Source organism: Oryctolagus cuniculus, chromosome 3, assembly GCF_964237555.1.
Source record: "Oryctolagus cuniculus chromosome 3, mOryCun1.1, whole genome shotgun sequence".
Lineage (NCBI taxonomy): Eukaryota > Metazoa > Chordata > Mammalia > Lagomorpha > Leporidae > Oryctolagus > Oryctolagus cuniculus.
In genome coordinates, this window is record NC_091434.1 from 152,471,254 (window position 1) to 152,492,840 (window position 21,587).

Sequence of the window (21,587 nt, forward strand, 5' to 3'; positions counted from 1 at the left end):
AAATGAGAGTCCGTATAATAAATATAAGTGGCATCCGAACGAGAGCGGGCAGGGGCCACGTGATCGCTCCACGAAAGCCACTTGCGGGGGCCTCCCGAGAGTTAGCAATTTAGGCTGCGAAAGGGAAAGCAGGCGCGCCCGCTGCCCGCGCGGTTTCCCGCCGCGCCCGCGTCCCCGTCCCCGGCGGCGGGCGGGCTCGGAGGCGCCCGGGCCGCGGCGGCGGCGGCGGCGCGAGCGGCGCCTCGGGGCCGGTGAATCATCCCGGCAGACACCGAGAGCCGCGGCAGCAGAGAGCAGCGCTGAAACATGGCTGAAGCGGCCACGGGCTTTCTGGAGCAGCTCAAGTCCTGCATAGTCTGGTCTTGGACTTATCTCTGGACCGTGTGGTTCTTCATCGTGCTCTTCCTAGTCTATATCCTGCGGGTGCCCTTGAAAATCAACGACAATTTGAGCACAGGTAAGGCCCGGGCCGCCGGGCCCGTGGCGCGCCCGCCCCTCCCCCGCCTCGGAAAGTTAGTGCAACTCGCGCGGGGCCGCGGCCGGCGGGGACGAGCGACCGGGCGCGTGCTCGGGGCCGCGCCGGGCGCGCGCACCGTCGCCCGCGGCCGCCCGCCCGCCGAGGACGCGGCGCCTCAGGTGGCCGTTCCGGGAGACCGACGGTCTGCCCGGCTCCGTGGCCCGGTGCAGGCGGAGCCGCGTCGCGCCCGCCGCCAGGCAGGCCAGTCGCTGGCGACGGCACCGCGGCCGGATGCCTCCCTCCCCCGGTGCTAGTTGGCCGGAGGGGAGGAGGAGGAGGACGGGCGTCAGGAGCCGGGGAGTTCCCGGCGGCGCCCCCTTGGGTGTCTGCCCTTGAACGCCCAGGGCTCCTCGGAGCTTACCGAGTCCTTCCTCGCAGGCTTCCCGGCCGCAGGCGCTGAACGTCCGACGTGTCGCCGGGCAGGCGCCGCTCCCCGCCTCGGCAGTCCGGGGGCTGCAGCCGGGTGGTGCGAGTCCGGAGTGAGCCCCTTTGGGGGTGCTGGGTGCTGGCTGTCGTGAGCGGGGCTGAGGCGCTCCCGAGGGGCCCCCGGCAGGGTGATGACGTGTCAGGTCTCCACACGGGGCTCGGTGGAGGTTGTGAATGACCTCTGCCAGTGCCCGCCGCGCGGAGCCGCGGCCCGAGTGCCGCCGCCCGGCGGGACGGGGTCTGAATGGACTCTCGCGCAGCCCCCCAGCCCTCCGCACACAACCCGAGCGGAAACGCGCCCCTCCAGCCCGCCACACTCCTGAGACAGCTCAGAAACACCACGTCTGTTTGGAAGCGAGGGTAGCCGTCCTCGAGTCTGGGAATAGTTGTGGGACTCAAGGTAGACAGGCCTTCCTTTTTTCTTTTTTTAATTTTAATTTCACGGAACTCTGGGAAATCCTGACAGTCACTCCTATTCTGTATTTACATACTCTGGGAGTCCAGGTCTGGAAACGCACTTTCCCGCGGTGTTAACGGCTCTGAGACACTTTTTAGAACACTTGATGAATTCTTGTTTTGTTAGGGACTTGAGCTTTTCAGGTGCTAAACTTGAGCATCTTGTACTTTAACGTGCACTCATGTGCATATTTGCAGTTGTTTCATAGTATTTCTTGGATACTATCCCTAGGAGGCAGGTGGGATTCTGCACCCCAGAATCTCACTGTTTTAAGAGGTGCAGCTTGGCCCTTTGGGTTCAGTCATCCCAGAGACTGACTTTTCTGAGTTTTCTTAGGGTGTTTGCTTATCGCAGTTTTGTCTTCCTTGCTTTAGGCAAGTACATCTCTAAGATACCCTCTAGTTTACTTTTGTTTGAAATTTTTTAATTTATTTTTTTAGATTTTATGTATTTATTTGAGAAGTAGAGTTATAGACAGAGAAAGGGAGAGAAAGGTCTTCCATCCGCTGGTTCACTCTGCAAATGGCCGCAATGGCTGGAGCTGAGCAGATCCGAAGCCAGGAGTCAGGAGCTTCTTCCCAGACTCCCACTCAGGTGCAGGAGCCCAGGAACTTGGGCCATCATCTACTGCCCTCCCAGGCCATAGCGGAGACCTGGATCACAACAGGAGCAGCTGGACAGGAAAGGCCGCCCATCTGGGATGCCAGCACTGCAGGCCAAGGCTCAGCCTACTACGCCACAGCAGTGGCCTGAAGTTGTTTGAATTTATGTTGTAGTGGAATCATGTATGTATTCTTATGTGGGTTTGATTATTTTCCTCCAAAAAAGTCCTTGTAGGATTTTTAAAAAATGTAACTCCCATTAATATGCATTTTATATTTAACTCAACACACATTGGTGTACCACATTTTCTTTTTTAAAGATTTTTTTTTATTCATTTGAAAGAGAGACATCTTTCATTCCCTGGTTCACTCCCCAGGTGACTGACCGTAACAGCCAGGACTGGGACAGTCCAAAGCCGGGAGCTTCGTCTGGGTCTCCTACAAGGGCGGCAAGGGCTCAAGCATTTGAGCTATCTTTTGCTTCTTTTCTCAGGCCACCAGTAGGGAACTGGATCGGCAGTGGAACAGGCGGGCCTTGAACCCATATGGGATGCTGGTATTGCAAGCAGTGCCTCCACCTGTTATGCCACAATGCTGCCCCTCCACATTTTCTTAAATAGGTTAAATTACTATCCATGTAGGTATGTTCATGTGCTCATACATGCATCATATACCAGTGCTTTATCCAGAACAGGCAAGAAGCAAAATCCCTTCTGGAAAAATGTGTAGTTTTTATGGAGGAAATTTGGTGGGGCTTCTCCCTACAACTCTGACTCTAGCATTTTCCAGAGGCCTTTGTTAATTTGTATAAGGGTGTTTCTCATTCAGGTTTAAACAGAGAAAATACGAAGGAGAATGGGCTGTCTGGACGGAGCCCCAGATACATGGCAGAAGGAGCCTGGAGCTGTTTTCTCAGTAATGCTGGACTTCTGTTTTCCCCGTAGTTTTATGCATATTTTAGTCATAAAGGAAGATAAAAGGAGAAGCACACAGAGAACAAGTACCTCTGCTATTTCAATGAGAATGTGTGTGTAGGGTGGCTTCAGCCTGGCCCTGCCCTGGCTGTCGCAGTGGATGGAACATCTCTGTCTCTCTTCCTTTCAAATACATAAAAATAGATACAAATCTTCATGGTATACATTTTCTTAAAATGTGCTCCTTGAGCATTTTTGCACCAAGAAGTTTAAGTGATTTTTCCAGTTATTTTTCTCTTTCTTGAAAAGCAAGTGTTCAAAGATCTTTGAAATCCCTCTTCATTCCTTTTGGAGAAAAAAAATATAATATATTATCCTTACCTAGCCTTAAAGTTGTTTAAATTACAAAATACTTTTGTGGCACTTGTGATGATAATGAAGAATCGGAATAATGCCTTTTTTTTTTTTTCTAGACCCTCAATTTCTGTATGTATAAAAGGACGGCCTTATACTCCTTAAGATTCCTTTTAGCCCTGGAATTCTGTGTCGTTGTCAGGATAAATTTTACTGAGTGCAGAGTATAGCACATGTTATATACATTCCCTGAGAGTAGGAACCTTGTTTGTCTTATCTTGTCTGTCTAGTTTTCTGTCTCCAGGATCTAGAATCTAGTAGGATCCAGGATCTGGTAGACAGGCCTAATATGCTCAGGTGTGAATTTGTAGGATGAATGAAAAACTATGTCAGTTGATTGTGCTGACTCAACAATAACGTTGTCCTTTGGGAAATGATTTGTGAAATTACCTTGTAGTCACTTCCTATGGGGTTGGAAATTGTGTTAACCGACTCTAAGTCAGCTGTAACGGTTACCCTGCTGTGTTTATTGATGTTCTAAAATATTAATACATTTAGATCCATTCTTTAGGAGTAGAATTTAAGGAAGACTATCTTCCTTGTCCATATTGTGAGGTTAATTTAATATAAACAACGTTTGTGGGGAGCAACTCGGACTAGACTAAGTTACTGGAATTAAGACTTATTCTATGCATCTGCTCTCCCACAATATGGCGCTGAGAAGGGAGTAACAGCTTCTACACAGCTGCCTCCAGTTCAACCAATAAACAGCAGGATCTGCTCCTGATTGGAGGAGAGCAGCGTACTCGGCGTGTGGGTAGCAGAGTTGGGATTGGCGGAAGAGGACTATAAAGGAGGAGAGAGACAACATGCACCAGGAACATCTATCTGAAGGAACACCTGAGCAGCCCCCCGAGAGAGCCGGCCGGCGGTGTGCCGCTCCCCCGCGGAAGTGGGGAAAGTGGCAGGGGGAACCGCCCTTCCACGGAGGTGGAAGGGACAGTAGCCAACCCGGGAAGAACCAGCAGCAAACCCGGGGAGGGCCGAGCAGACGAAAGAACAGCGCAGGGTCCTGTGTCGTTCCTCCACGAAGAGGGGGAGCGACAATGTTGAGTCAAAAATTGATCACTTTGTGAGTCAGTTTGTATAACAGACCCTGGAACTTCAAGTACAGGAATTTAGAGGTAAGTACCTCATATTACCTCATATTACGATGGAGCTAGAGGTTCTACCAGTATGGGAAAAGTTCTTGTCTGTGGGGAAGGATAGGCCAATAGAAGAAATACTTGATTAGGAAACATTTTAGAACGATATTGTCAGGCATAATGAAAATTAGTAAACACAAAGAAACATAACTTGAAGTGATTAGAAATACTGCATCACAATGTTAAGTTGTATTTGCCTCCTCCCCCCTCTAATGAAAGAAACCATTTTAAGATGAAGACTGATGAGAGTAGTTTTAGTGTTACATAAATTTGGTTTATTGTCGATATTTCTCCATATTGGGTAGTTACTGAGAAAAAAAAAATACCAGCTGTGATGAACTGAAACAAGCAGTGGGTTTAGAATTAAAAGATTTGAGTTCAAATTCCAGGTTGCTAACTGTGGAGTAACTTTGGGCAAATTTCTTTGTAAGCTCCTTTGCTCATTTGTAAGGTGAGGACAATGCATCTCTGTTTTGTTGGTTTATTTTGAAGTCTGGATGACATAAAATTTAGCACTGAGTTTTGAGTATAGCACATATTTAATATCAGGACTATATATTGTCTGCCTGTTCCAGTCCATTTCGCTGACTCTGAATTGTGTTCATCCATTGGTTAATCAATCCACTGGCTAGTTTATTCTTTGATTTGGAGAGGCAAGTGCCTGTAAAATTAAGCTTGCACTTTTCCTGTCAGATATTATTTGGAGATGCAGTCTCCTGTCAGTTATAATCTTCCAAGTTTCAGCACTTGTTCTCCATGATGAATGATTACTAATGTACCACTTTGTTCGCTGTGCCTCCCCATATATTATCTTCCTCCCTATGAGCAAGGACTATGCATAGTAGAAGTCACATCTTAAAAATAGGTTTGAGGGTAAGTCTGTTAATTGGAACTAGGAAGGGACAGGGAATTAACCTTTATTAAGTTCTTACATTAATCAAACACTGCATAGTGCTTTATCATTGGTTATTAGATTCCCTGGGCTTGTTCACAAGTCTGTTTATATCCTGTAATACACCTGGTATTATTCTCTTTGTATATGTGGAATGAACATTTGTTCAAAATAGAATGAGTACTCAATACTATTGTCTGATTTTAGGAAACATTACAACTGAACACTTTTAAGATGCGTTTTGCAGGGCTGGCACAGTGGCGTAGTAGGTTAAGTCTTTGCCTACAGTGCCTGCATCCCATAAGGGCTTTGATTTGTGTTCCAGCTGCTCCTCTTCCAATCCAGCACCCTTCTAATGCACCTGGGAAAGCAGTGGAGGATGGCCCAAGTGCTTGGGTCCCTGCACTCACGTGGGAGAAGCTCCTGAACCCTGGCTTCAGATTGGCCCAGCTCCTGCCATTGTGGCCATTTGGGGAGTGAACCAGTGGATGGAAGACCTCCGTCTCTCCCTCTCTCTCTGTAACTTTACCTCTCAAATAAATAAATAAATCTTTTTTAAAAAAAGATGCATTTTGTTAGGGAAGCAGCTTCCTTTATGAATATGGATTAGAATTTGGAGACTTGTGGAGCACTTTGGGGACTGTTTCCTTAGGATACTCGGAAGAACTTGAAAGCAGGGATTGTGAGTTTTCATCTTTGCATTTTCATCATGTGGTCATTGCTCAATGACAGTACATGGAAGGATGAGTGCTTGAGTTAAGGGGTGCTTTGAAGTCCATCCAAGGTGGAGGTACTGGTGGTCCTTTTTTTATTTTTTATTTTACTTTTAATTTATTTGACAGGTAGAGTTATAGACAGTGAGAGAGAGAGACAGAGAGAAAGGTCTTCCTTCTGTTGGTTCACTCCCCAAATGGCCGCTACGGCCGGCGCTGTGCCGATCCGAAGCCAGGAGCCAGGTGCTTCCTTCTGGTCTCCCATGGGGTGCAGGGGCCCAAGCACTTGCGCCATCCTCCACTGCCCTCCCAGGTCACAGCAGAGAGCTGGACTGGAAGAGGAGCAACCAGGGCTAGAACCCGGCACCCATATGGGATGCCAGTGCCGCAGGTGGAGGATTAACCAAGTGAACCACGGTGCCGGCCCTGGTGATCCTTTTCTTATTTTACTTCACCTGCTAAGCTTTTCCTTTCTCCTGCTTCAGAGGAGGGTGTTGTGAATATGCCACACTGAAACCTGGCCTTATTATTTTGCTCACAATAGAAACTCAGAGACATGGAAGGATTTTCCTGAGGAAACCGGGGCAAGAGTCCAAAAACAAGGGAGGAAAAAGCATTCTTGTGCATTCAGAAAAAGTGACTGCCCAAGTCAGAACGAATGGAAAAATTCAGAGGAGGAACACGAATGGGGAAGAAGGAATAGTGTGGTGTAAATATGACTAGCTGAGGGGCTGAGAACAGCTCATAGATCTTCTAGATATGGGGCTGGAATAGCATTGACAGAAAGTGTTTTGCTGGACAAATACCACAGTGTAAAGAATGCTCATACATCCTAAAAGAACCTGTAATTGGCACCTCCCTCAGCATTCTGTGAGTGGTTGTGTGGTTCACATAGTTGCCTTTGGCCCTGCAGCTTGGTGATAGAATTGGTCTGTTGATTAGAATGCAGCTTTGTATGAGATGGTAACATGAATGAGAAAGTGAATTTTAGACTACAAAGTATTATTTAAATCCAAGGTGTTATACTAGGTTGTTTCCCAAGAAGGGTGTATTTTATAGGCTTGGTTTCATAGTGAAATGACAGGTAAAAATATATAGTGGGGGAGCCAGCGCAGTGGCGTAGAGAGTAAAGCTGCCGCCTGCAGTGTCAGCATCCCATATGGGTGACGGTTCAAGTCCTGGTTGCTCCACTTACAATCCTGCTCTCTCCTATGGTCTGGGAAAGCAGTAGGAGATGACCCAAGTGCTTGGGCCCCTCTACCTACATGGGAGACCCAGAAGAGGCTCTAGGCTCCTGGCTTTAGATTGGCATAGCTCTGGCCATTTTGGCCATCTTGGGGAGTGAACCAGTGGATGGAAGACTCTCTGTCTCTCTACCTCTGCCTCTCTGTAGCTCTGCCTTTCAAATAAATAAATAAATAACTCTTAAAATATATATAAATATATAGTGGGATCTGTTTTTATTCTAAATATTCTTTCAGACATTACACCAATCATGAGAATGGACTTTTAGATGGTTTGGACCCAAACTACTGAATGTTACAAACATGAAATGTTATCTCCCAACATCCTGATTGTATTTGCGATAACATTGTAAAGATATCTAGAAAGGATTTTGAGTTTTCCAGAAGAGAGAAAATAAGTAATGAAACTAATTTTTGATGTTATAATAGAGCAAGACAGTTGCTCATGTGTTACTCTTACCCATTATTTAAATATAGCAGGCGTTCCTGAACTACCTACTGTGCTAAAATAGGAAATGGACAGGCCCAGTTAGCTGTAGCAGTATTTTATGTTAGATGTGGCTGTGGTTAGGAGTCACTGTTTAATTGCTGTTACTAAATCTTTCAGCAGAATAAGGAAGCATTCATATGGGAGAGCATTTAGTTTCCCCTCTGAATTTTAGAACACTGAAAGATAATAGTTATACCCTGGAAAACTCTAATCTTGGTTTTGAAGTTGACCTCCACTTCTAATAAAAGATCTTGGTTAAGTGTCAGTCTTTTAGAAAGTTTGAGCAAGCCCATAAAATGTTTGAGGACTTTAAAGAGATCTCTTGGGTCAGTGAGAAAGGACTATTTGTTTTATTATAAAAAGCTTAACAATTTAAAACAGTGCAAACAGTAGAAACATCCCGAGTCATAAAATAGTCTTAAAGAAGTAGCTTTTACACATAAGAAGTTTGGGTCTGGATTTATGTGTGCTCTAGAATTAGAGGTTTGTTTTATTTTGCAGTCAGCTATAATACTATTCTGAAGTACTCTTTTAGTAGAAATACATGCTGGTGGAATGTTTATAGTTCTTCCTTTTGTTGAGCTTTTCCAATTTTAGTCTCCTTGTCTGGGGAATAAGAATGGATTTTACTTCCATACTAAATTGTCTTTTTCATTTTTTGATAGGTACTGTGCATTGAGCATTTCTAATAGAACTAATAAAATAATGCTATTGGGGATATTTTGTAATTTATTATACCCACTTGACTCAGTTGATTCTTCTTCTGTGACATGTTTAGGTTTGTGTAGTGTCTCAGACTAAGAACTGTGTGAGCTGGTTAGCATTTCATTCTCCCTGCAGTTTGGTTTAAGTGTGTGTGTGTGTGTGTGTGTGTGTGTGTAGGATTCTATCCACTGTCATCAGCATATTTTATTTCAAACAAAAAAATTCTACTTTTTTCAGTTCAGTCTCAGAGTTAACATTATGGTTTAGAGAGAATCCTTTTTGTTTTCTTAGCTTATTTATGTTACAGAAATATAATGTTTGGCTGTTTTCACAATGGCTTTTTCAGGAAAGCTTAAAATTATATATTTTTATTTGAGAGATGAAGCATGAGAGCCTAAATTACAATTTTTAAAACATTAGAAACCAAGTTCTCTATTTTTCCCTCTGAGCTGGCAGTTGTGTATGAATTATCATTCAGTAAAAGTCTGAAAATGTAATAAAAAAAATCTCATGAATTTAATCAATGAGAGAAAGTCATTTTCCTAAAAAATACCTTGTCTTTCTCTTCCATTATTTGAACAATCAAATTATGTTTTAGGAGAAAAAGTACAGAAGTGATGACAATGGCAATTAAGTGTGAACACAGGTATACAGACATCAATTAGTTTGGGCTATAAAAGTATTACTATAAATGTTTGGTTTTTACACTGAGTTATTTTTTACAGCTTACCTACAGAAAATAATATAGCATTTTCTGTAGTTTTAAAAGGACAGTTAAAGGAAACTATGACTTAAACATTTTCAGTTTTAACTGTGAATAAATGTGGAGAAGAGTAATATTGTACATAAAAAGGGCAAATAACCTGCTGATCTGGACTGGAGAAGATCTTAAATTCTACACTTGTGTGAAAACTGGCCAGCTGCTATGAGAAAACAGAGCTGTATTTCTCAGTCCAAAGCGAACACCTAAATGATATTGCTGAGTGTGGTGATGAGCAGGCTGGGACTTTCAGGGGAGTAGGGTTGTGTAGCAATAGTCTCAGGCCAGGGATTTTCTCTACTGTGTCTTGAACATTTCCGTAGCATTGTTTCAGGACCAGCTGACATTCTAGAATAAGCATGACTTAGAAGTAAAATATAAAGTTCTTTCTTCTGTTTGTAGCTTGAAGAAACAAATGAAGATACACAAATACCTAGACATTAAGACACTATCTTTTTAGTAGACTATACTTCCTTTTTATAGTCATTTATTATATCCATCATTTATGTTTATTTCATTAAAGTATTGTGTTCATATGTGAATGAATTTGACACTTCATTTTATGGAAGTTTCTTTTTAGTGTTGACAAGCTTGCCAGAATTAGTCCTTTCAGATTGATTTATTTACTAGAGATTTAAAATAGCTTGGGTCAAGTTCATATATCCACCTAAGGAGGAAGCCTGACTGTTAGTGAAATGATTCTGTCTTCACCTTGCTTGTAGAGGAAAGCTTCCCTGCACCTGCACGGGAGACCTGGAAGAAGCTCCTGGCTCCTGGCCTGGGACTGGCGCAGCTGCAGCTCTTGCGGCCATCTGGGGAGTGAATCAGTGGATGGAAGACCTCTCTGTCTCTTTCTGTCTCTCTCTCTCTCTAACTCTGTCTTTAAATAAAATAAATCTTTAAAAAAAAACTATGAATTTTCTACGAACTTTTTGAAGCTCTTTCATGTGTATATAAATGCACCCATCTTCCTTTTTTCATAGCCATATATATATATATATATATATCCTTTGTGTCTTCTAGTTCCCCTAAAGTTTTTTTAGTTCCCTTAAGTTTTGAAGAGAAATATGACAGCAACAGGAGTTCCACTGCTGTTGAAAATGAATAAGATTTTATTTTTTTAATATTTATTTTATTTATTTGAAAGACAGAGTTAGAGGTAGAGACAGAGAGAGAGGTCTTCCATCGACTGATTCACTCCCCAGATAGCTTCAATGGCTGGAGCTGAGCCAGTTTGAAGCCAGGAGCTTCTTCAGAGTCTCCCACATGGGTGCGGGGACTTGGGCCATCTTCTGCTACTTTCCAAGCTATAGCAGAGAGCTGGATAGGAAGTGGAGCAGCCAGGACTCAAACTGGAGCCCATATGGGATGCTGGTGCTTCAGGCCAGGGCTTTAAGTCGCTGTGCCACACACCAGCCCCTTATTATCTGTTTTCTAACTTCATTCATTAACCTTTTGTATTCTATTGCCTACTTTAACACTTTTTCTGAAGCTCCTTAAACTTCATGAGTACTTTTAATTCATTCATTGCTTCCCAGATCTTTACAGGCAGAGTTCGACAGTGAGAGAGACAGAGAGAAAGGTCTTCCTTTTTCCGTTGGTTCACCCCCAAGTGGCCGCTACGGCTGGCATGCTGCACCGATCTGAAGCCAGGAGCCAGGTGCTTCTTCCTGGTCTCCCCGATCTGAAGCCAGGAGCCAGGTGCTTCTTCCTGGTCTCCCATGGGGGTGCAGAGACCCAAGGATCTGGGCCATCCTCCACTGCTTTCCCAGGCCACAGCAGAGAGCTGGACTGGAAGAGGAGCAACTGGGACAGAACCAGTGCCCCAACTGGGACTAGAACCCAGGGTGCTGGCACCACAGGCGGAGGATTAGCCAAGTGAGCCGCGGTGCCGGATGCTTCCCAGATCTTGTTCTTACTGATGAGTTGCACTGCAGAAAAGGACTTTTGATGTTGAATATCTATAGTCTCTTCCTGTCAAATAAATTCATTGAATCATTCTATTACCAAGTCACAGTGCTTGGCTGAGTGTGGAGGATTGGGATGATGACCTGGATATGGCTCCTGTTCTCAGTACCTTGAGGTTTTGAACATAGAAAGAGAAATGGGTACATAATCAATTTTGATTCAAAGTAAAATGTGTAGAGCATAAAGGAATAAACTGGTATCAATAAGGGGCTGAGAGAAAGATTTAACTTTGTGCTGGACTTGGATTTGGACCTTGCCCTTGCAGTTTGTAGGCTGCTTGGTGAATGTGAGAATGTGAAATTTCTTGGTGCCTTCTGAAAACTGCTGAAGTGGCTGATGGGAGGTAGAAAAGGGAGAATATGTTGGTTAGGTTGGAGTTAAGTTTGTAGGATTTAAAATAATTGAAATTCTTTTTTAAAGAAGGATTTTTAATATTTATTTATTTGAGAGAGAGAGAGTTACAGAGAGAGGAAGAGACAGAGAGAAAGGTCTTCTATCTACTGGTTTACTCCCCAAATGATCCCAGCCACCGAGTCGAGTTGAGCCCATCCAAAGCCAGGAACCAGGAGATTCTTCTGGGTCTCTCACGTGGGCCCAGGGGCCCAAGCACTTGGGACATCATCCACTGCTTTCCCAGGCCATCAGCAGAGAGCTGGATTGGAAGAGGAGCAGTGGAGACACAAATCAGTGCCCATATGTGATACTGGCGCCCGATACTGCCATGCCACAGTACCAGTCCCTATGGAAATTCTGAGGCTCGTCCTGTCTCTCACTCTTTCAAATAAACTAATTAAAAATAAAATTCTGATATTTTATCCATATAAAGTGAATAGGAAATAATACAGGAAATATAACAACAAGGTTATCCACTACCCATATTTAAAATATGTTAACATTTTGCTGTATGTGTTCAAGTTTTTTAAAAATATGTATGGTTAAAAATGAACCATATAGAGGCTGGTGCTGTGGCATAGCAGGTAAAGCTGCCGCCTACTGTGCTGGCATTCCATATGGGTACCAGTTTGAGTCCTGGCTGCTCCACTTTCGATCCAGCTCTCTGCTATGGCCTGGGAAAACAGTAGAAGGTCCAAGTCCTTGGGCCCTTGCACCTGCGAGGAAGACCTGGAAGAAGCTCCTGGCTCCTGGCTTTGGATTGGCACAGCTCTGGTCGTTGTGGCCAATTGGGGAGTGAATCAGTGGATGGAAGACCTCTCTCTGTGTAACTCTTTCAAATAAATAAAATAAATCTTACAAAAAATGAACCATATATTTTTGGAACACTTTAGATTTACAGAAAAGTTGTGGCAACAATATGGAGCTCCCATAAACCTCATCCCTAGTGTATCATATTGTTGCCATTTTGCATGCTAAATGTTATACCATACTAACTGTTAAAATTAATGGGACTGGTGCGGTGCCATGGCCCAGTTGGTTAATCCTCCACCTGCAGTGCCGGCATCCCATATGGGCTCTGGGTTCTAGTCCTGGTTGCTCCTTTTCCAATCCAGCTCTCTGCTGTGGCCCCGGGAGGGCAGTGGAGGATGGCTCAAGCTCTTGGGCCCCTATACCTGCATGGGAGAGCAGGAGGAAGCACCTGGCTCCTGGCTTCTGATTGGTGCAGTGCACCGGCCATAGCAGCCTTTTGGGGGGTGAACCAATGGAAGGAAGATCTTTGTCTCTCTTTCTCTCACTCTCTAACTCTGTCAAGTAATAAAAAAAATTATAAAAAAATTAACCAGTATTAGCATATTACTGTTCACTGAAGTCCACACTCTATCCAGATTTCCTTAGTCTTTATCTAATGTTGCTTGCTATTCCAGAATCCAGGATCCCACATTACACTTACAAGTCATGTTTCCTTGGGCTGTTCTTTGTTGTGGTGGTTTTCCAGAGTTGCCTTGATTTTGGTGACTTCGATGGGTTTGAGGAGCACTGGCTAGGAATTTCTTAGACTGTCTCATAACTGGGATTTGTCTGATGCTTTTCCTATGATTTTTCTGGGATCATGAGTCTTAACAGGAAGATCACAGAGGAAAAGTGCCATTTTGGTCATAATGTAGTATCAACTTATTGCTGTTGACATTGACCTTTATCTGGCTGAGCTGGTATTTATCAGGTTCTCTACTGTAAGGTTCCTTCCCTATCCCCCTTTTCCGCACTGTACTCTTTGGAAGGACATTTCTTTGCACAGCCCAACTTGTAGAAACAAATGGTGGCTAGCCAAATGAGAACAAGTTAAGGTTATGTATTCAGGGCTTGTGATAAGGGACTCAGCCACCATTACTTGCATTTGGCAGAGAGTGAGAAAGCTTTATAGTGGCTTGGAGGCTGTTGGCATGAAGCAGCTGAAGGTGAACTACCTAGAAGATGGCTCAAGTACTTGGATCCCTGTTGCCAATGTGGGAGACATGGACAGAGTTCTGGCTCCTGACTTTGGCCAGGCCCAGTCTTGACTATTGCAGGCAATTGAGAAGTGAACCAGCAGATGGGAAGATATCTGTGTCATTCTCTGTCTCTGTTTCTCTGCCATACAAACAAATAAAATATTAAAGTTAAAAAAAGTGGGGCATCCTATGTCTTTGGTTTTTGGTGTATAATTAGCTTTCTCCAGTCCCAAAATTGGGGGAAAAAATCAGGGAAGCCATCAGTTATTGATCAAGCCTGATCATTGAGTTGAATTCCTCGAAAGTTACGTACTTGTTAGTTCAGGTTGCTGTGGCAAATATATCATAGACTGAATAGCTTAAAAACAGAAATTTATTTCCTCCAGTTCTGGAGGCTGCGAATTCCAAGATTAAGATGCCAGCAGATCTGTTATCTGGTGAAGGCCTTGTTGGTTTGCAGGTGGCTGTCTTTTTGTATCCTTACATAGTAGAGACCAAAGAGGTAGCAAACTTTATTTTGCTTCTCTTTTGAGGACACTAATCTCATCCATGAAGGCTCCATCCACATGAACTAATTATATCCCTAAGGTCTCATCTCCAGTTACCATCACAGTAAGGATTAGGTTTAAATATATGAAGTCTGAGATGACATATTCAGTCCATAGTCCTCTAAGTTGGCTTTTCTGGACTGGTTGTGGATCAGAAATCTATTTTTATATATGGTCTGGTCATTTCCAGTTTGTGTATTTAAGTTTTCACCTACCTGAAGGGTGTCTTATTAATTATTTACTAATTCAATTTTAAAAAATGTATTTATTTAATTAATTTATTTAAAAGGTAAAAAGAGAAACATCCCATATCTGTTGGTTCATTTCCCAAATGCCTGAAACAGCTAGGCCTGAGCCTGACCAAGGAGCCAGGAACACAATGCAGTTCTCCCACGCAGGTGACAGAGATTCAGCTACTTTCAGCCATCACCTGCTATCTGCCAACAGGAAGACCGAATTGGAAGCAGAGATGGGGCTAGAACCCAGGCACTTCGATACAAGAAGCAGGTATCCCAAGTAGCATCTTAACTACTAAACTAGATGCCCACCCCTCAATCATTTTTTATATCAATATGAGTTCATGGAACTTATACTTTTTATTATAACTGCTTTATTTATTGAAGAAATCATTTCAGTTTTGGCCTTTGATACTTTTCTGGGTGACTCCTATGTGCCTTTGGTTCTCATCATAGTGAGGTTTTTTTTTTTTTTCTGAAAATTTAAAAAATTTTTTTAGCACTACAAGACTTGTATGTTTCCTTTGTTATCTCTCTTTTTTAAAAAATAAGCTTTTGGCGGTGGCATTATGGTGTTTCAGATAAAGTTGCCATTTATGATGCCAACATCCCATATAGGCTCTTTTATAATTAATTTATTTATTAAGGAATACAGATTTCATATGTACAACTTTAGGAATATAGTTATTCTTCCCACCATACTCGCCCTCCCACCCATACTCCCACCACCACTCCTTCCTTTCCCCTTCCCAGTATCATTCTCAACTAAGTTTTCATTTTCAATTAACTTTATGCACTAAAGACCAATTCTATACGAAGTAAAGATTTCAACAGTTTGCACATACACGCACACACACACACAAACTGAGAACAAGTATCACAGTTAACTCATAATACAACTCATTAAGGACAGAGGTCCTGCATGGGGAGTTAGTGCACAGTAACTCCTGTTGTTAATTTAACAGTTAGCACTCTTATGTATGACATCAGTGACCACCCAAAGCTCTTGACATGAGCTGCCTAGGCTATGGAAGCCTTTTGAATCCACAAACACTGTCAGTAATTAGACAAGTCTGTAAGCAAAGTGGAAGTTCTCTCCTCCCATTAGAGAAAAGTATCTCCTTCTTTGATGGCCACTTCTTTACACTGGGATCTCACTCACAGAGATCCTTCATATAGAATATTTTTTAGTACAATATCTTGGCTTTCTATGCCTGAAATGCTCTCACCTGCTTTTCAGCCAGATCAGGAAAACCTTAAGGGCTGATTCTGAGGTCAGAGTGTTACTTTAAAGCAATTGTCATTCTATGAGTCTGCTGTGTGGACTCCTTCCTATGTTGGAACGCTCTCTCCTTTTAAAATTCTATTATAATTACCTGACACTTGATCCTATTTATATGGTCACTTTAAACTTAATCCTATCTATATGTTCACTTTAACACTTAATATGATCACTTTAACACTAAAGATAACATTTTTATCACCCAGCATAGTGGGATTTAAGGTCCCATATGGACTCTTGTTCGAGTCCTGCTGCTCCACTTATGATCCAGCTCCCTGCTAATGGCCTGGGAAAAGCAGCAGAAGCTTGCCAAGTGTTTGGGTCCTTGCACCATGCTGGAAGACTGGGATAAAGCTTCTAGCTTTGGCCTGGCCCAGCACTGGTCATTGTGGCCATTTGGGAGGTGAACCAGCAAATGGAAGACCTTGATATCTTTCTCTCACTCCCTCTCCCTCCCCTTCTCTCCCCCTGCCCCTCCCTCCCCTTTTGTCTCTCCGCCTCCCCTTCCCCTCCCTCTTTCTGTAGTTCTGACTTTCAGATAAACAAATCAATCTTACCTATTCATGGAGAGCTGTTCCTGCATCCTCTCTGCCCTTCCTTCCTTCTCTATTGCTAAGCATGATCTTGAAATTGGTATTGTTCTCACGTATTTAATATATTCACAGACAATGAATAGTAATTTTTGAGTTTAAAACATTTACATGATAGATGACATTTATACCCTTCTGCAACTTCATTCTGTTATTAAAATTTATGAGATTTTTCATTTTGTAGATCTAGTTCATTTATATTCATTGTTGTATAGTATTCCATCATGTGAATATACGACAGCATACCTGTTCTACCATGAATAAACAATGTGTGTACAATTTCCTAAGGGAAAGTATTGTCAGTGGCGATGGTATGTGTTAGGGAAAGTCTGGAAATTTGAGGGGACATTTTAAATTATCATAAATTAGCCTTACTGACATTGAGAAGACTAGGACAAAGGATGCCTGGTGTCCCTAATATGTGTGCCCACCAGTGTTCCACATAATTTTTGAATATCCTCCTCAAGTATTCTTTTTTTTTTTTTTAATATTTGTTTGAAAGGCAGAGTTGCAGAGAGGCAGAAGCAGAGAGAGAGAAAGAGATCTTCCATCTCCTGGTTCACTCCCCAAATGGCCCCAACAGCCAGAGCTGGGCTGGTCCAAAACTAGGAGCCAGGGGCCTCTTCTAGATCTCCCACGTGGGTGCAGAGGCCCAAGCACTTGGGCCATTTTCTACTGCTTTCCGAGGCTGTAGCAGGAACTGGATTGGAAATAGAGCAGCAGCCAGCATTCATAACTGGTGCTCATATTCATAACTGGCGCCCATATGGGATGCTGGCCCTGCAGGTGGTAGCTTTACCTGCTATGCCACAGCACCGGCCCCTCAAGTATTCTTGCATACAAAGACTCCATTTATAAAATGACATAACTATGGCCTAGCAACTGAGGGATAGCCAGCTATCCCATGTGGGCACCGGTTCATGTCCTTGCTGTTCCAAGTCCCATTTAGCTACCTGCTAATGTACCTGGGAAACCACTGGAAGATGGTCGAAGTCCTTGGGCCTCTGTACCCACGTGAGAGACCTGGAAGAATCTCCTGGCTCTTGGCTTCAGCCTGGCCTGGCCTGGGGAATGTGGCTGGAAGACCTCTCTCTGTCTTTCCTTCTTTCTCTGTAACTCTGCCTTTTAAATAAATAAATAAAAATTTAAAAAAAATTTGCCTCTAATCTCATTCTGTATATGAACCCGAAGTATATTTGGCAGGGTTTTAATATGTGCTATTGTTTTTAACCATCAAAACTACTGTGCAAATTGAGGGAAGACCTTGCTTTTTTTTTAAATGGAAAACTTCTATTTAATAAATATAAATTTTGAGAGTACAACTTTTGCCTTATAGCAGTTCTTCCCCACCCCATAACCACCCTCCCACCCGCCCGTAAACCATCTCATCTCCCATTCCCTCTCCCATCCCATTCTTCATTAAGATTCATTTTCAATTATATACAGAAGATCAACTCTGTACTAAGTAAAGATTTCAATAGTTTGCACCCACACAGATACACAAAGTATAAAGTACTGTTTGAGTACTAGTTTTACCATTAATTCACATAGTACAGCACATTAATGACAAAGGTCCTACATGGGGAGCAAGTGCACAGTGACTCCTGTTGTTGATTTAACAATTGACACTCTCATTTATGACGTCAGTAATCACCTGAGACTCTTGTCATGAGCTGCCAAGGCTATGGAAGCCTCTTGAGTTCACAAACTCTGACCTTATTTAGACAAGGTCATAGTCAAAGTGGAAGTTCTCTCCTCCCTTCAGAATAAGGTACCTCTTTCTTTGATGGCCTCTTCTTTCCACTGGGATCTCACTCACAGAGATCTTTCATTTAGGTCATTTTTTTGTCACAGTGAAAGACCTTTGTTCAGAACTTTATTGAGAATTATTTACCCTTTTGGAAACTCATGATTGTAGTACCATCCAGCATATCCTGAATTCCTAATGCAGCACACATGGATTAACCTGCATATGTTGATTTTTGCATTCATGATGATGCTGTATAGGCATGCATATGTTTGTCAATTAAGCCTTCTACCAAAGTCATGAAAATATTTGAATATTTTTATTTTTTTTGGACAGAGTTCGACAGTGAGAGAGAGAGAGAGAGAAAGGTCTTCCTTTTTCTGTTGATTCACCCCCCAAGTGGCCTCTACAGCCGGCGCGCTGCACTGATCTGAAGCCAGGAGCCATGTGCTTCCTCCTGGTCTCCTATGCAGGTGCAGGGCCCAAGCACTTGGGCCATCCTCCATTGCCTTCCTGGGTCACAGAAGAGAGCTGGACTGGAAGAGGAGCAACCAGGACAGAATCCGGCGCCCCGACTGGGACTAGAACCCAGGGTGCCAGTGCTGCAGGTGGAGGATTAGCCTAGTGAGCCATAATGCTGGCCTTGAATATTTTTTAAAAAGATTTATTTATTTATTTATTTGAAAGGCAGAGTCACAGAGAGGCAGAGGCAGAGAGAGAGAGAGAGAGATCTTTCATCTGCTGGTTCACTCCTCAAATGGCTGTAATGGCTGGTGCTGGGCTGATCTGAAGCCAGGAGCCTGGAGCTTCTTCTGATTTCTCCCATGTGGATGCATAGGCACCAAGACTTGGACCATCCTCTACTGCTTTCCCAGGCCATAGCATAGAGATGAACTGAAAGTAGAGCAGCTGTGACTCAAATGGGCACCCATATGGGAAGCTGGCACTGCAGGTGGTGGCTTTCCCCACTATGCCACAGTGCTGGCCCCACATTTTCATATTTTTAGAATTATTATTATAATTTTAGAATTACATTATTTTAAACAAGCCCAGGACTAAGGTAAGGCAAGTGAGGTTGCTTTGGTGTAAAACTGAAGGAGATACTCTGAGTCCTGCAAATGCAGGCTCAGCCTTTGCTTCATTTTTTGTACTCTAAACATTTTTCTTGCCCAATCCTAATGCTGCCTTGATTACAAATTATGTTTATTTCTCATTTATATTAGTTATCACATTATGTATTAATTTTATGTAACAAGTAGATTAAGTTTGTTATAGTATTGAAAGAAGGTGTTTAAAATGATTTGTTCTAAAAAGAAGTATTATATATAATTGGTCTGAAAACCACTTTTTTCTGGCACACACTTGGAGGTGCCTTGTGAGCATCTAGCTTTGGGAGTTGCAGATTCCTTTATAGAATGATTCTATCAGTCAGCAATTGTGTAGTAATCGTACATTAAAAAAATGCAAGCAAACAAGCAACCAACAACAAAAACCCACTTCAAATTTCAGTGGTTTAAAATAGTATCTATTTTTCCTTGTCCCTCTGTGAATTGTTGCAGTTAAAATGAACTGCACTGGATTCCTCTGGGCTCCAATGTGCAAGTTGGATTGAGGTTTTGGGTTGAAGTATATACTTTATCTCTTTTATTTGCTTGGAATAACATCTACCCCAAGATATCTTATGGGAATTATTAAGAAACATAGGAAGGCACATGGAAATATGTAAAATGTCATAAAGGCCAAGGCTAGAACTGGCTCACTCATTCTTTGAAGTGTTCCTGTCCCCTTCTGCCTCTCATCCTTTGGTGTGACAGGTATACCTATGGGCCATTGGCAGACATCTCCAAAGAGAGGAACCATAAGGAGGGAAGGGTGAGCCAGTGTACTCATAAATGGAGTGAGGAGAACCCTCAGCAGATAAGGGAGAGGTAAAAAACAGGGAGACCAATGCTAGAATGGACCAACTGATTCCCAGAAAACGTTGCTGACTAGAGCTTTGTGTAAGGATGGCAGTGGACATTAAATGCTTTGTTGTCGATAACAATCTCTATAAAGTATATCAAAGATAGGGTGAAGCTGTGACATGTTAATGAATATCCCAGAAGAAAGCAGAGCATACACCCAATGTGGTATTAAGGAGAATTGATTGAAATGACTATTTACAAAGATGTTGGCAGGAAAACAGAGTGAGGAAGGATCTCTTTGCTGATCCCAGAGGCTAGCAGTAGAAATGAGTGGCTACTGTCCTTAGTCCTGAAGGGATGGTGAAGAAGCAGCAGTCACTGGACCCTGGAGAACAAGCTGTGGAGAAAGGAGAAAGGCTGTGGCCTTCATGTGTGCCAACCTGTGCTGATTCTGCATCCGGAACTGCGGGAAGATGTGCCCTCCTGTTCTGCCCTCTGATCCCTTGTTGGGGTCTCCCATTGGCGGAGACCAGCCAGAGGGCAAGCAGGGTGGGGAAGGCAGGAAGTGGACCTGGAAAATATCTAGCATAACATAACGCATTTTCTCTGACTACTTGAGCCTTTTTTTTGTATTGTATCTTCCTAATTGAGAAATTCTCAATGTGCTATCTTCGGAAGACTTTCTTATGCTGCACCCTGAAGTAAGTTTGTGTACATGAATGTATACATTATCTTTTTTTGACTCCCATTGCCTGTTGGATATTTTCAGTGAGACATAGATTACTAGGTCCATCTCACGTCTTCTTCCTAACAGAGTTCACTTTCTCTTGAGGGTAATTTCAAGGCTCATAATAATCTTCATCATTTCTTTCCTTTATGTGTGTTTGCTGCAAATGCTGTCAAATAGATAGTGCCTCATAAATCTCCCTTCAATTCTTACTTCTCTTTATTTCAGTCCTTATAATCTTATTACAGTAATCTCTCAAGTGATCTTCCTGCCTCTAATCTCTCCTAATCTTTCCCACAACCAGGATATTGTTTTCAAATCCTTTAATATCTTTCTGTTGCCTAGCAGATTAAGCAGAGACATCTCAACCTAAAATCCCAGGCCTTCCACCATTAGCTACCATGAACCTCCTTAGCCTTGTACTCACGTACTCGGTAGCGTCCTACACAGTACATGCTCCACTCAGATACTTCATGCAACACCATCATTTCCATCACGTTTTTGTTCTCAGTCATCTTACACATTCTTCACTTGTGTTGTCATGGAACTAGGCAATTCATCTTCCAGTGGGACCCCTCTTCTTTACATGAGTCCTAATTGTTCCAAATGCTGTGTGTCTTCAATACACCAGTAAAGCCCATGGCCTCCTCAATCTCCCTCCAAAGATTCTTCTACATTGTGGTGTGTCTAGGCCTGGCAGCCCCTTGACCTTGAAGTCCCTGGGCCTTTCCCCCTTTAGTGCTTGTTCTTGTGTAAGCTGAGCCCTTCTGTTTGAGGCTGGTCACAAGGAACGACTGACACTCTAAATTGGAGGCCCCCTCAAACAATCCTGATTTGCTTGTTTTTTTTTTTAAGTAAAATTTTTATATAAAAATAATTAGTTTCCAGAAAAGTTGAGAGAACAGTACATTTTTTTCTTCCT

The 21,587-nt window shown here is 43.0% G+C and overlaps 1 protein-coding gene across 22 annotated transcripts in view; it reads left to right on the plus strand.

The window, feature by feature from the left end:
• Window positions 1–178: 178 nt before the first annotated feature.
• The window catches only part of ST7 (suppression of tumorigenicity 7), a 295,626-nt gene continuing 274,217 nt past the window's right edge, over window positions 179–21,587 (plus strand). For 3 of the 22 annotated variants that reach the window (XM_051847996.2, XM_070069829.1, XM_070069826.1), the window contains exon 1: window positions 181–457. In XM_051847996.2, the coding sequence (XP_051703956.1) occupies window positions 307–457 (151 nt within the window). In that variant the 5' untranslated portion in view covers window positions 181–306. 22 annotated transcript variants of the gene reach the window in all.